Here is a 15,832-nt window from a genome sequence, read left to right as displayed (position 1 = left end):
AACCATGATTTCTGAATGTGAGATCTTAAAATCCAGACTTAAAATTCAAGCCCCTTATTAAAATCATGCCAACAGAAATGTTCATCCCCAAACAGCCACAGGCTGTGGATAGGGACCTCTGAGATGTCTCGATACACAAGCAGATGCATACATCACTTCCCTCGAGATCCAGAGATCTCAGTGGACTCAAGTTCAAGTAGAGTCCTCCCCTGTTTAAAAGAAATAGCTCCGGGGATGGAGAGATGGCTCAGCAGTTAAGAGCACTTGTTCTTGCAGAGGACTGGGGTTCAATTCCCAGCACCCACATGACGACTCACAACTGTCCATAACTCCAGTTCCAGGGGATCCTTATGGCCTCTTCTGGCTTCTGGGCACTGCACACATGTGGCACACAGACAAACGTGCAGGCAAAACACCCACACACAAAATAATAAAATAAAGAAAAGAACAGCTCTTATGGACCCCAATCCTATTCTCTAGGAAGCATGCCCACAGCCAAAGAAATCCTAGGAGCGGGTCAAGCTGGGAGAATCTTTAAACCACAAAGCACACAAACTAGCAAGCTACTCTCCTTCACTGTGAGGGTCAGACTAAAGAAGGGACATTCTGCCGGGCGGTGGTAGCACACGTCTTTAATCCCAGTACTCGGGAGGCAGAGTCAGACGGATCTCTGTGAGTTCGAGGCCCGCCTGGTCTACAGAGCGAGATCCAGGACAGGCACCAAAACTACACAGAGAAACCTTGTCTTGAAAAAAAAAAAAAAGAAAAAGAAGGGACATTCTTGAGTGGCAATGCTCAGTGGCAACACCTTACATTAATTAGGGAATCACGGAACTAGTGTATTATTACTGTTCAGGATGACTGGAACGATCTCCAGGCTGAGTAACAAAGAGGCAAACGTTTCAAAAGGGAAGTGGCTGAGACTCTGGCCATTGCCCATTTTAAGGCTCCGCTTCAGCATTTCCCATAATAAGATTGCTCACAGGCCGCCTTACGAGCATCTGCGTCATCGTTATGTTAGTGATTCCTGTAATGAGGACTGGCCCCGACAAACAACATGTTCTCAATGAGATGTATCAGAATCTTTTTTTTTTTTTTTTTTTGACAAAACCAGCTAACTTTGGACATAAAGCCAAGATGTGTCGCAGAAAGGGAGAGGCACCCACGAGAGTCAAACTTCCAGGCAATGGTGATGCCTCCGATCTCGGAATCGCTGAATCTCAGCAGGAAGGTCCCATCTGGCTTGTTGATGAGCAGGTCATGGGCCTGTTGCTTGTTCACGAAACCCAAGATGGCCCTGCATGAAAGAGGGAGAGGAACAGAAGCAGGGGTAACAATGCCAGAGAGAAAACTTTGGTATTCTAGTACTGACTGAATAGGTGGTGTCAGCCCCAGCTGCTTGGGGACTAAGGCAGGAGGATTGCTTGAGCTCAGGAGCAGCCTTGGCAACATCTAATATAAATAAGCAACAGTAAAGGTGATTCTCACCCATCGTTCCAGTGAGGCTTGAGATGTTTTTTTAACACCTCCATCACACCGTCAAACCACTGCCAGAAAGTGTAATTCCGTCCTGGCAAATTCTCCTGGTTGGAGACAACAATGGACAGGAAGAGAGCCGGAGTGAGCACTGGAATATCAGCTGCATGTATGACAATGTGCTGCGAAGACACGGGTCCCGTATTCTGTAATGAGACCCTCCACACATATCCTGCTAAGGGCTGGCTTCTTCTGAATTAATGTTAAACCTAGATGTCACCCAGGAGGTAGGCAAGACTCCGTGGCCTTGGTGTACGTGAACCCACCCTGTGCATGGAGCAAGACTGCAAGGCGGGGCACAGGGATCTCGGGGACAAGGCCCAGCTAGCTGCTGGAAGCATAAGGCTGAATTCTGAGGATCAACTGCCAGAGGTCAGGACTGAGCTCTGAGGACCCAGGTGCCAGGGGCAGAAGACTGAACTCTGGGGACCCGGCTACCAGAAAAATAAAATTGAACTCTGAATTGGTTTATTGCCTTTGTTCAGGTTCTCTATAAAAATGTGTGAGGAAGAGATGGGGACGGCAGATTGGGCTCTGACTTCCCAGACTATCAGGCCTCTGAAGAAACTGAAAAGCTTCAAATCCTGGCCAATGCTTATGGACAGGCGGCACGGGCTGCTGACAGACAAACATCTCCACTGTCAGAAGCATGCAAATGTCTCTGCCTGTTTGCTTTTTACCAATCGTTCTAAAATTCCAAAGACAAGACACAGAGGAAAGGGAGAAGCAAGGAATAAAAGACACCGTCCTTGTACCAACCCCCAGGGGAGCCTGCTACACCTCCAGCTAGATTTGGTGGACTTGCCTCTGGCTATTTCTGACATGTGGCATGTGACAAACAGCATCAGTATCCCCTGGGAGATTCTGAGAAATGCACATTTTCCCAGGCCCACCTCGGACCTGCTATGAATCACAGCCTGTGCTTTAATAAGACGCAGGGTGGCTTCGTAGATCTGACCTGAATGAGGCCAGAAGAAGCCACAGAGAAGCTGACGTCACACACACATTCCCAGTAATTATCAGCCAAGTACAGTAACTAGGTTCTGTGGGAGGCAAGGGCTTTACCACAGTGGCGAAGCTAGGCCACTGAGGCCCGTTTCCCGACCTCTGGTGACCAGTAGCTGTGAGCCCAGAACCACTCAGAAGACTCAGAAGCCGTGAGGTCTCTGAATTAAGGGCATCTGAAACTCTGGGGTGAGGACATACGGGGAAGAAGTTTACTGAAGAGCCAAAGATCTGACACAATCACAAATATGACAGATGCCAGAGGAAATGTTTCCTTTGTCCATACCCCCTTCTGGGAGGTTGAGGGTCCCCCAGAAGCTGAGCTGGCATTCCACATCAGAGCTGCCAGAACAGAGCCAGGGAAGGCTGGCTTGTGTTTGCTGCACCGTTTCCTTCATAAGAGAAGAAATGCATTAACTGCATGCAAGGTCCAGCTTCCTCACACCACGGAAAGACGTGACTACATGAGACCCAACTAACTCTCCAGTGCTCCATCTACACAGATGTTCCTATGACTTTGGGTAGAGTTTATGAAAATATGAAGAACAGGGGCCCAGGGCGGGGGGAACTCCAGCAGACAAACATCTGGAAAGACTGGAGCAAGAGCAACTGGCAGCCAGCCGCTCACCCGGTTGAACTGGGACCAGGACACCGACATGCTGTTGTAGTCCTCGAGGTGGCTGCTGCTGCTGTTGAACAGTTTCTGGGCCAGGAACACCAGGTTCTCCTTGGTCAGGCCGCGGTTGCTCTGCACTTCGGCCTTGAATTTCATGTTGAGCGCTTCACACAGCTGCGGCCACAGCACCTTGTCAGGCACGGCAAACGGTACCCTGCCCTGAGAGGGGGGAGAGAAGCCGGCGCGTAAGAGGACAGGTGCATGATGGATTCTCTCAAGCTGCAGAAGAAAAGCAACAGTGGCTGGGAAGCATTACAGAGCTCTGTCGTGCCACACCTGGGCATCTTCAGACTTTTCACGGGGGGTCCGGTTCTGAGAGACACACAAGGGTCTACTCTGTGGTCCTCAAACACAACACAGCTGGGGGCCACCTCGTGCTCAGTGCGCTGGCTTGGGAGCTGCTGACCATGCAGGCTGACTTGGGTTCTAATAAATATAGTCAGAGCAAAGTGTCGCCACGCCGAGGCTCGTGGGCTAGATTCACTGGAAGTTTAGATACTGAAAACATTGCCGGGGTGGTGGGACATGCCTGTGATCTCAGCACCCGGAGGGTCAGGAGCTCAAGGTCATTTTTTTCTGCTATGTAGAGTTTGAGGTCAGCCTGGGCTACACGAGATCCCATACAGAGAGAGAGAGAGAGAGAGAGAGAGAGAGAGAGAGAGAGAGAGAGAGAGAGAGGAAGAAAAAAGCAAAAGGACAAGGCTGGCTTTCTAAGTAAGCACACAGAGAATGGGCACACACATGTGTGGTCACAACTGTAACACTTCCAAGTGAGCACAGAGAATGGGCACACACATGTATGGCTGCAAGTGTAACACTTCTAAGTGAGCACACAGAGAGAATGCGCACACACGTGTATGGTCACAAGTGTAACACTTCTAAGTGTACACAGAGAATGGGCACACACATGTATGGTCACAAGTGTAACACTTCTAAGTGAGCACACAGAGAGAATGCGCACACACGTGTATGGTCACAAGTGTAACACTTCTAAGTGTACACAGAGAATGCGCACACACGTGTATGGTCACAAGTGTAACACTTCTAAGTGTACACAGAGAGAATGCGTACACACGTGTATGGTCACAAGTGTAACACTTCTAAGTGTACACAGAGAATGGGCACACACATGTATGGCCACAAGTGTAACACTTGCCCTTGACACCTGCCAAGAACTCTAGCTGAAAATGAAGCAACTTGGCATGGAAGAGTGGAAATTTTCTAGTTGGCAATTTTATTGATAAATAGGTTAGTGTATGAACTTTTAAAAATATTTTATAATTAATTTAATTTTACATATCAGCCACGGATTCCCCTGTCCTCCCTCCTCCTGCTCCCCCACCCTCCCTCCATTCACCCGCCCTGGAATCTCCTCCAGGGCAAGGACTCCCCTGAGGATTCAGTGTATGAACTTTTAATAAATTGCTTCTCATTCCAGCCAGCCGGATGGTCAATGGGTTACAAAGGTGCAATTAGGCTGGAGGAACCTTCTGGAGGAAGGTGCAATTAGGCTCAGATCACACAGTACGTGACCATAATGACATGCTTCTAAACAGCCAGAAGAGGGGACTTTCTTTCCCTTCCCCCTCCCCTTTCTGTGCAAGTGGGTGGGGGTGGTGCACATATGTACACATATGTGGAGGCCAGAGGTCAGCCTCAAGTGTCATTCCTCATGAGCTTTCTATTTTTTTATCTTTTAATTTATTACTGGAGCTGGAGAGATAGCTCAAGTGATTAAGAGCACTGGCTGTTCTTGCAGAGGACCTGGGTTTGATTCCCAGCACCCACATGGCAGCTCACAATCATCTGTAACTCTAGTTCCTGGGGATCTGGTGCCCTCTTCTGGCTTCCATGGGCACCAGGCACAACATGGTACACATATGTATATGCAGGCAAAACACTCACTCATACATATAAAATAAGATATAAAAACTCAGGTCTCCATACTTACATGGCAAGCATTTTACTAAGCCATCTCCCAGTCCCCCTTTTTAGTTTATTTGAGACAGGGTCTCATGCAGCCCAATCTGGTCTTGAACTTGATATTAATATATAGCTAAGGATGACCTTGAACTTCTGATCCTTCTGACTCTAGCTCCTAAGTGCTAGGATTACAGGAGTGAGTTACCATGCCTGGTCAGTGGACTTGTTCTTTTTTTTTTTTTCTTTTTAAAAAGATATTTATTTTATTTTTAGTTGTGTGTCTCTGTGTGTGCTTGTACATGTACATGTGTGTAGGTGACCATGGAGGCCAAAAGAGGGTTTCAGAGTCTCCGGAGCTGGAGTTGAAGGCAGTTGTGAGCCACCTGACTGAACTTTGGTATTCTACCTGTGAGCCATCTCTCCAGCCCCTCAATGTTCTTAACACATGAAAATGATATATGCTCAGGAGATGGATATGCTAGTTACCCTGATCTGATTACTACACAATGTATCTGTAAATTAAAATGTAACAGATGTATGCCATAAATATGTACAGTCTTAATGTGCCAGTGAAACATTAAAAAGAAATCCTTCTCCTTCTTTTCCTTTTTCTCCTTTTGAAGAGAGGGTCTTGCTATGCATCCCAGGCTGGCTTCCTAGGTGCTGAGAGTACAAGGATGTACCACTGCCTGGCAAAGTCTTCACTTTCTTCTACGGTTGCTAAATATTCTGCAACAGAGAAGACCAACATTTGCCAAGCCCTGAAGATGGGCATCTATCCATCAGCCTCCCGTCCTTACCTATGACAAACAAGGCCATATTGTACTTGTTACATAACATATACGTAGTATTTGTGCAGAATAAAATCCCAATAGAACATGTGTATTTTATTGTATGTAGGTGTCCCTATGTGTGCATGCACATTTATGTCGAGGCCAGAAGTGGACACACGGTGTCTTCCTTACTTCCCTGAGTCTGGAGCTCAGTGATATGGTGAGACTATCTGGCCAGTGAGCCACAGAGATCCTCATGTCCCTTCCTCCCCAGAGCTGGGATTGCAATCAAGGGCAGCCACACTGGATTTTCACACGGGTTCTAGGGAATATGAACTTAGGTTTTCATGTTTGTGAAACAAGCACTTTACTGACTGAGCTATTCCTCAAATCCCTGTATTTATTTATTAATTTTTTTTCTTGAGACAGGGTCTCATTATGTAACCCCGAATTGCCTGGGACTCATTATGTAGGCCAGGCTGGCCTCTGTCTTCCAAGTGCTGAGCTGAGACTAAATGTGCACCATGTCAAGCTTTCTGCATTTACTTTTAAATAGCTAGCATTTAGCCAGGTGGCGGTGGTGCACACCTTTAATCCCAGCACTCGGGAGGCAGAGCCAGGAGGATCTCTGTGAGTTCGAGAGCAGCCTGGTCTACAGAGTGAGATCCAGGACAGGAACCAAAACTATACAGAGAAACCCTGTCTTGGGGGGAGGGGGGGAAGCTAGCATTTAAGATACCCTAGCATTCATTTAACTAAAAATGGGAAAATTCATATTATCTGGGCAAGATGTCCTACTGATCACACACTGCAGGGCATGTCAAGGTTACGGACAGCTCCGTAGACAGCAGGGACAGAAATGAAGCAATCCAATCCAGAAGGTTTATGAAGGCAGAGTGCGCAACGGCCTTTTTCAAGAGTCTAAACTCCGGGTTTGCAGCACACACAGGGAAGAATCTCATAAAAACCCTGCCTTTGCAATAAAGCGTGGCTGTCTAAAGACGACAGCTGGAGAGCCAAAGGATCTTGCTTTACGCACTGGAGAAGGACAAACTCTTGACGTGCTGGATAACAGTGGTCCTTTTATCATAAGTTCTGCTGGAAATATGCAATGCCGATCTCTGCTCATGGGAATGTTTTGAAAATGTTCACCATGGGCTAGGGATATAGCTCAATTGGTAGAGTGCTTGCCTAGCATGCACAAAGCTCAGGGTTCTATTCCCAGTACTTCATAAAAAATGGGTGTGGTTGGTGAATGCCTGCCATGCCAGGACAGGGGGAGGCTAGAAGGTCAGGGGTTCTTTGCTGCACAGTGAATTCAACAACAGCCTGGGATGCTACATGAGAAAAAAGAAAAAGGGGGTGGAGGGGGAGAGAGAGAGAAGGGGAGGGGGAGAGAGGCAGGCACGCAGGGAGAGAGGAGAGAGAGAGAGAGAGAGAGAGAGAGAGAGAGAGAGAGAGAGAGAGAGAGAGAGAGAGAGAGAGAGAGAGCACGAACAAATGCTTGTTAGCATGCAAGTATAATTCTGTGTTTTGGGGGTGCTTAAGCCCACAACATATTTGTTCCTCAGACAAGCACGTCATTCTTCGTGAGACCGGGGATGACTCAGAATATGAGACCTGGGAAGAGCGTTGAATGTCATCCTCATTTACTGGCAAATGACTGAGGCTAGTTCTCAGCTAAAGTAAACTCTAGAAAAGGCCTAGCGCACCCCCCCCCCAAACCCATCCAGGGTTGCTCTGAGGATTCAGGTATTTACAGAGCATCTCCTGTGTTACTGAGCTTAGCCTCGGGATGGCGCCATGGAGCACCATGTTACCTGTGCTGCAGGTACCAAATAGAAACTCCTTTGAGTCTCTCTTGGCCATATGAACTTCCCACGGCTGCGGGAGGAGGCTGGACATCAAACCCTTTCTCTTTCCACACTTTCTATTCTGTCTCCCAAGGAAAATGGCAACCCGTGACCATCCCCCTCCCCCTCCCACAGATAAAGGGAGAGAACCAGTCTTGAGATCTGAAGACCCTCAGACGAGGAATCCACTCACAGGCTCTGCAAAGGCGTTGTCCCAGAGGACAGTGGCTGTCGCGTTGTTGTCCTGGCTGCCGTGAACGATCACCACCACAGGGAGCGACAAGGTCTGGAACAGAGAGGGATTGAGCGCGTGGGCCACCTTCATCCCCTTCTGTCTGGTTTCATTCAAGTTTCGGAGCTATACTTGAAGAACTGGAATGGTGCTGGCGACAGCTGGGACCTAAGCTTCAAAGGCTAAGATAATTATTAAGATATTTAATCTATCCACCTATCTCTCTAATTCTCTAACTAACTAGCTAGCTAACTAATTTTTTCCTTTTTGGGAAAAGATCTCACCTTGTACCCTAGGCTGACCTTCAAATCATTGTACAGTCCAGGCTGGCTTTAACTCTTTTTTTTTTTGAAACAAGAATTCATGTAGCATACACTAACCTCAAGTTCCCTATGAAGTGAAGGCTGGCCTTGAACTCCTGATCTCCTGCCTTTCCTTCTGACTCTTCAAGTGCTAGGACCACAAGCTAAACTGCTACCACGCTCAGCTTTGATTTCAAATGCTTTTTGTTGTTGTTTTTTAGTTTTTCGAGACAGGGTTTCTCTGTGTAGCCCTGGCTGTCCTAGAACTAGCTCTGTAGACCAGACTGACCTTGAACTCACAGAGATCCATCTGCCTCTGCCACCACCCAGCTTGATTTCAAACTCTTGATTCCTGCCTTAGACTTCCAAAGGCTAGGAGTACAAGTATGTACCCTAGCTGGATTATAGGTTTTTTTTTTTTTTTTTTTTTTGTTTTTCGAGACAGGGTTTCTCTGTGTAGCTTTGCGCCTTTCCTGGAACTCACTCGGTAGCCCAGGCTGGCCTCAAACTCACAGAGATCCGCCTGGCTCTGCCTCCCGAGTGCTGGGATTAAAGGTGTGCGCCACCACCGCCCGGCGGATTATAGGTATTTTATAGGTGAAGTTCGTTAGATATTCTGAAGGATGAGACAACTTTCTCACGAGCACATGAAGGACAGGAGAGAAAACAGAAGAGGATGAGGAGATGTTTCTATACACTTGTAATCCCAGCTTTGGACACTGAGAAAGGGCTTCAAGTTCAAGGCTAGCCTGGGCTACAGGGTAAGTTTTAGGCTAGTCTGAGCTACACAGTAAGACCATATTTCAAAAAGCAAACAAACAAAAATCCCAACCCACTAAACAAGCAAATATAAAACCACACAACCACAAAAACTCCAACTCCAATCTATTCTTTTTTTTCTTTTTCTTTTTGTTTTTTTCGAGACAGGGTTTCTCTGTGTAGCTTTGTGCCTTTCCTGGAACTCGCTTGGTAGCCCAGGCTGGCCTCGAACTCACAGAGATCCTCCTGGCTCTGCCTCCCTCCCGAGTGCTGGGATTAAAGGTGTGCACCACCACCGCCCGGCTCCAATCTATTCTTAAATTCACACTGAGTGGTCCCCATGATTCAGCTTCACATCTTCCTAGCTACTTCAGTTTGTTATTGTTTGAGCCTAAAGTGGATTTGAGAAAATAATAGCTCTAAGGATAAGGGTCTCTCCATTTCCCACTTATCATCAATACAAAGGAAGATACTATGTGGTCATAATTCTTTTGGCATATAAACAGCATGCAAAGATATTGTATATATACCACACAAACAAACACACACTGAACACTACATATATACTGTATGCATACATATTGCACCTATATACACCACACAAACACTGCACACACATACTGCGCACTATATACACACTGCATATATAAATACATCTGACATATACTGCACATATGGTACACATACTGTATACCCACTCTGTAAATATGCATGCACACTGTGGACATACACTATAGGAAAACAGTGTATACAATTACATTCACACACACTCTACACACTATATACATTGTACATACCCACACTGCAGTATATACTGTGTATATACTGTATACACTATATACACATGTACAATACACACATGTACATATATTGTATATATACATCGTATATACACATTGCACACATACTGTATACATATTATATAAACATGCACATGATATACATACTGCACACACACTATATACATTTTATACACACTGGACATACGCCCCACACACATATGGTCTACATGCTATACATATGCATGTATACCATGTACACACACTGCATACAGTGGATACATACTGTACACACACACATATACAGGCTGACAGAGAGAGGACTTTACCTTGACTTGAAAGACCAGCTCATTCCCACCGACGCTGAACTGTGAGTCAAAGAGGATTGTGAACTTCTCTTCCGTCACCGACTCCGCGCCGCGGCGATCAGACCTCTTGATTCGTTTTAGGGACTGCAAGGGAGAAGCAGGAGATGAAGAGGCCTAAGACACCAAGGGAGAGTCCACTGTGCCTCTCTCAAGTCCTCACCATGTTTCTGAAGTGGGCGCTGAGGGTGCCGGTGGCCTGGTGATACTCCATGACACAGCAGTTGTTCAGGATCTCGCCGCTGTAATCACTGCAAATTAGACAGAAAAGAAGCTGCGGACGCCATAGGCACTGAGAGCAAGCTGGGGCTGGGAGACAAAGGGGGCCGTTAGGAGCCTGGCTATCGGCATGGCACAGAGGTGACCTTGAGCAACATGTCCCTACCTAATGAAATGACACCACACACACACACACACACACACACACACACACACACACACACACACACCCTCGATATTCATTTTCAGAAGAACAGAGGGAAAACAGGGATCAGACATTAAGGGAGAATTTTTATCTTCCCTCCCAGGGCACAGAAGCACACTTACTTGCGGGTATTCTCGTTCTTGAGCAGGGACTTGGCCTGCTGCTCACTGATGATGGTCGCCTTCACCTGCGGCGGGTTCATGTGCACATTCAGCTTCCCACCCACCAGCAGGCGCACGGTGGCTGCGAACTTGGTCTGGGTCTTCAGGACCTGGGGAGGTTGCTTCTCGATGATGAATGTGCTGCAGGGGGCACAAGTGACCACACAGTTGACCAGGTGCTGGCTCAGGGGAGAGAGCTGGGAGGCCAGCTGGGAGGGGAGGACCTGCCTGTGGGGCCTACTAGGAGAAGACAGACAGGCAGAGGAGGAGGGGCCTGGCCTCTGTTCCCGGGGAGGGCATGGGGGGTTGGAGACAGGTGTGAGGGAGGCTGGACACCACGGTGCTTCCTGCAGTGTCCCCAACACACACTGGGCCAGGACAGCCACAGCAGCAGAGCCACTGGAGCCACAGTGGGTGGGGGAGGGTGGAAGAGGACTGAGGCAGAGCTCTGGGTTGGGACAGCTCCTGGGCTTCAACATGGCCACCCCCAGGAACTGCCATGACTCTCTGAGCACGGCCAGGAGGCAGCAGTCACCTGGTGACTAGGGCTGAGATGATGTCTGTGATGGTGGCATTGACCTCGGCTAGCATCTCCTCCACGGGGCCTGGGATGGGCAGCTGCTGGCAGAGGTGCTCGGCCCTGCGGATCTGCTGCCGGTTCTGCCAGATGATCTCGGCCAGCTTCTCACACCTGCAAGGAGCCCAGGGCCTTCAGAGGGACAGTGGCTTCTGTTCCAGCACAGGCCAGGGGAAGAGGCCACATGACCCTTCCTCCCAACAAAGCCACACCCCCACCCAAGGTGCTGGCATTGGCCACTGCTACCCTGCACAGGCACAGAGTAGAGTCCCATGTTCCAAAAGCAGAGGACAGACAGGGTGGCCCCAACTTGGAACCAACCAGCTCAAGAGTAGCCCTGTCCATTCCAAGGCACCACTACCCCTTGCGGGAGGTGGCACGGGACTGAGGAGCCAAGTCCCATCAGGAGCCAAGACACTGATAAGTGAGAACTGTCACAGACAGTGGGAATCTGCTGCTCAGGCCAACACAGGGACAGAAGAGGCAGCTGGCGCCACTGCCCAAGCCCCCGCCCACCCTGCCCACCTCTCGCCCTCACCAGGACTGCAGCACGTCCAGGCTGCCCTCGGGGGGACCCCCGTTCCCGGCCAGCTGCTGCCGCCGCTTCCACTGGATCAGCTCATCGTCCAGGATGATGGTCTGTTGTTTCCGAAGCAGCTGCAGGGTTTTCTGGTGCTTTTCAGCCAGCTCCTGCGGGAGGGCACAGCAGCCTCCTGGGTCCCGGGGAGCAGCCCACGGGCCCTGGCCTAGGACCCAGGGCTTGGCCCTACCCTCTCCACCTGCTCCGCCTCACATGCACCCCAGCAAAGAGGGGGCCTGTTCTCATCTTGGCTCCGTCCCCGACCTGGTGCCCCGACTCTCAGGTGACAGAGCGCCCTCCCGGGGCAGAGGGACACAGGACCCACTGACCACACGGTACTGCTGCAGTGTCTGTGCCTCTCGCTGCAGCCAGGCCTCTAGGGACACTTGCTTCTGCTGGAGGGCTGTCTCCCGGCTCATGCGCTCCTGGGGGTTCAGCTGGGCCAGCTGGGCAAACTGAGCTGGAGGAGGGAACAGGACACCCACCACCATCATCTCTTGTGTCCAGTGGGAAGGATCGGGAGGATCTCCCACGCTCAGGGTCAGACACCCCATTGACAGCAAGTCAGGGTTCCAATTAACCAGGAGTGTTTCATAATGAAGGGGCTGTCTCAGAGAGTCTCTAGTCTCTGATTGGGGGGGGGGGTCTCCTGACATAGCCTCTCCTGGGCTGGGAACAGGTGCTTGATAGGGAAGCAAGTCGTTGGTAGTACCTGCCTCCCGTTCACCACACAGAGGGCATCCTACAGGGCATCAGGGTTGACGGTAGACTGTGTGTACAAGTAGCCCTGTGGTTTACCAGCTGGGTGAACTTGGGCCAATTTTTTTTCTTTCCTGTGCCTCAGTCTCCCATCTACACAGGGAGAACCCTGCAAACAGTTCAAGGGGCTGCTGTGGAGACTAATGCTCCCATGCCTCTTTTTATGTATGCTGGGGATCAAACCCAGGACTTAGTGAATGCTAGGTGAGCACTCTCCCAACTGAGCCACATCCTCACCTCTCAACACATAAGGACAGACCCTGAGATACAAGCAGGACACAGAGTCATGCAAGGAGGATCTGTCCTCAGCAGGTCTGCTCCATCCATGTCCAGCCTTGAACTACCTGTCCATGACCACCGCTTGCCCCTTCCTTGTCCCTCACGCCACGCCCAGAAAAAGACCCCGAGTGTCAGTATTTTTGTTCCCTCCAGTGACCCTTGAGCAGCCCAGCATCCTTACACAGGTCTTGCCAAGAATTTGTGCACACTGGCAGGTCTCATTTAAGTTCGTGGCTGGCCTCTGAGAACATGTCACACTGACCTTGTCCTTGCCCCAGGGACACACAAGCTGGGACAGACAAAAGCAACAGGAGCCAGCCAGGACGAGCCCACAACTATAATTTATGCTGGCCTGAGGGTACAGAACTAAAAGACACGGTTCTTTCTCAATGATTTATGATCTGGGAAGCCTGGAAGTCAGGAAATAATGGCAAAACAGTGATGTGCTGTGGTCTAGACACATGTCCTCGGAAGACTCAGGTTATGTGCCTGGCGGCGTGGGGACAAAAGTCTTCTGAGGTTCTTACTTTCCAAAATTGTTCCTAGATTTATTTTATGTGTATGGATATTGTGTCTACATAAATGTCTGTGTTCCACGTGCATGCCTGGTGCCCACAGAGGTCAGAAGAGGGTATTGGATCCCTTGGAAGTGGAATTACAGACAGTTTTGAGCCACCAAGTGGATTCTGGGAATCAAACCCAGGTCCTCTGCAAGATCAGCCAGTGCTGTTAATCACCTGAGCCATCACTTCAGCCCCCTCTGAGAGTCTGACACATACATGCAGGCATGGAGAGGAAAGTGTTAATGCTCCTGTAGTGTCAAGAGGGAGTGCTGGTGAGGCTTCATAACCCTTATGAGGCTTCTCAGTTCCTGTGTGTCCCAGAACAAAGGCTAGAGGACACTGTCCATCAGGCACACAGGGGCACAGGAAGGCCCTTCTGAAGAACCGCATACAACACTAAATGGTGGGAACCACAAACAGAACCCCTTCAGTGCTGGGAGGGAAGCCAGGGCCCCACACATGCTATGCAAGCACTCTATCACTGAGCTACATACACCCTGAGCCCCTAAATAGGGTACACACCCATCGATCACTTCAGCAAGGCTGCATTTATAAATGCTTATCCTATACAATGTATTATGCCCTGTATATGCTATTTATTAAACTATGAATGCCTTCCTAAAAGGAAACCTCTTCTAGTACAGGAAGCCCGAGTGAGGCCCCCACATCTCCCTGTCGGGTGCCATGTGCTCTCCCTCCACTAGCCTCACCCTTCCAGTTCCTTCTGTCGTGTGAATGGTCCCATTTCACTCGGACACAGGCGAGGCTCAGAATGGAACTGGGTTCTCTTCTGCTTCCTCCGAGTGGCTCCTGGACCTCACTCCCGTGCCCAGAGCATCCTGGACCGTGATGCGGGCCTCACCTTGGATGCGCAGGCTCTCCTGATACTGGATGATGAAGTACTCCTGGGTCTGCTGCAGCTTCTTCAGCTCGTTCTCCGTGTCCTGCGTGATCAGGCGCAGCTCCTCAAACGTCTGGTTGATCTGAAGGTGCTTCTGGGACATGGCGTCAGCAAGACTTCCAGCTGGAGAGCTCCCCTGGGGACAGAAGGGGAGATTCAGGGTGGGCAGAAGCCTTCAGTCTTACTCCTTAGGGGAAGCTAAGATCCCAAAAGTTAAGTTGGAGGTCAGAAGAAATCACAAGTGCCACGTGTGAGAATTGGGATAGAATGGAAAGTGTAGAGAGAGGTGACCTGCGGGATTCCTTCATGGTAAAAACTCCGACTTCAGCTCTGGCCTCCACCAGAGTATCCCATACAGAATGCATGTGACTCCTTGAGAGACTAGACCACCACACGTCCCAGGGTCACCCGGGGCCTTCCTACTGATTATTATGACCCCTGCTTCCATATTCATTCATTGACCCAATGCCATGACTGTGGCTAAGTTGGGGCACATTGGAAGTACATGGTCTGTGTCGATTTCAGGGCCTTCTGGTGGTAAAGTCATTGGCTTCCACCATGGATGAAGCCACACCTCTCAAAGGTATCCTGAAGCCCTCAGATGGAGCTATGGAGGTGCACGCACAAGGCCTTTGTGGATCTGGCTGTTGAAGTGACTAGGTTTGACCCTTCCCTTCAGCAGCTGGCCCAGAGGGCACAAAGAAATTTCTCCTAAGGAATCTCACCTGAATGTGAGCATGCTTCAACACAAAAATAATTTGCTTGGGGTTCAATTATTTTGCACATGTTCACCTTGCTTTACAGCTGTATCCTTACTGAAGTGATAAACCTAAGATCAGCTCCCTAAAGAAACACTAGTGCATATTGGGTCAACTCACAAAGTGGGGTCCAAACGGGAATGGATCAAGAAGGGCTCCCCAGCTCCCACACCTCTGGGCACTCACATTGTTGGCCTCCCGGACCAGCCTCTGTTCATTGTACAGAATGTGCCGGATGCAGCGGACCAGCTCCATGGGGCAGCGGTCATAGGTGCTCTGAAAGAGGACAATGGCAGACATCACTTTGTTCCGATCTGCTATGGGTTAACCCGGCTCAGGACACGGAGACTCAAGATGGAGATGTGGTCATGGTGGAGTCATGAGTTCCTCCCATATGGGCAGGAGTGAGAAAAGAACATCATAGAAAGTGCAATTACAGTAAGAAGGTAAGGCTGTTTTTGTGTTCTGAATCTTAATGCCTAGAGCACTACAACAACGTTCTTGGAAATGGGCAAGTTTTTAAAGGCCACAGCAGACAAGACACAGGACATTGAAATTTTTCTGTCAGTTATAATCAGAATTACTACCACAATGAGGGGAAGATGGGTACCTTCTTTCTCTAGATGG

At 49.3% G+C, this 15,832-nt stretch overlaps 1 protein-coding gene across 2 annotated transcripts in view; it reads right to left on the bottom strand.

The window, feature by feature from the left end:
• The window catches only part of LOC128121595 (signal transducer and activator of transcription 5B), a 76,479-nt gene that overhangs the window by 7,827 nt on the left and 52,820 nt on the right, over positions 1 to 15,832 (bottom strand). For both annotated transcript variants that reach the window (XM_052756391.1, XM_052756392.1), the window contains 12 exons: positions 15,392 to 15,481; positions 14,409 to 14,583; positions 12,275 to 12,405; positions 11,904 to 12,055; positions 11,324 to 11,479; positions 10,750 to 10,929; positions 10,367 to 10,454; positions 10,168 to 10,290; positions 7,960 to 8,052; positions 3,170 to 3,376; positions 1,489 to 1,583; positions 1,167 to 1,297 (listed from right to left, as the gene is read on the bottom strand). In XM_052756391.1, coding sequence (XP_052612351.1) covers positions 1,167 to 1,297; positions 1,489 to 1,583; positions 3,170 to 3,376; positions 7,960 to 8,052; positions 10,168 to 10,290; positions 10,367 to 10,454; positions 10,750 to 10,929; positions 11,324 to 11,479; positions 11,904 to 12,055; positions 12,275 to 12,405; positions 14,409 to 14,583; positions 15,392 to 15,481 — 1,621 coding nt within the window. The remainder of the gene's footprint in view (positions 1 to 1,166; positions 1,298 to 1,488; positions 1,584 to 3,169; positions 3,377 to 7,959; positions 8,053 to 10,167; positions 10,291 to 10,366; positions 10,455 to 10,749; positions 10,930 to 11,323; positions 11,480 to 11,903; positions 12,056 to 12,274; positions 12,406 to 14,408; positions 14,584 to 15,391; positions 15,482 to 15,832) is intronic.

The sequence above is a fragment of the Peromyscus californicus genome, unplaced genomic scaffold, assembly GCF_007827085.1.
Source record: "Peromyscus californicus insignis strain IS unplaced genomic scaffold, ASM782708v3 Scaffold_3__1_contigs__length_106647218, whole genome shotgun sequence".
Classification (NCBI taxonomy): Eukaryota; Metazoa; Chordata; class Mammalia; order Rodentia; family Cricetidae; genus Peromyscus; species Peromyscus californicus.
This window is presented reverse-complemented; position numbering and strand designations above follow the sequence as displayed.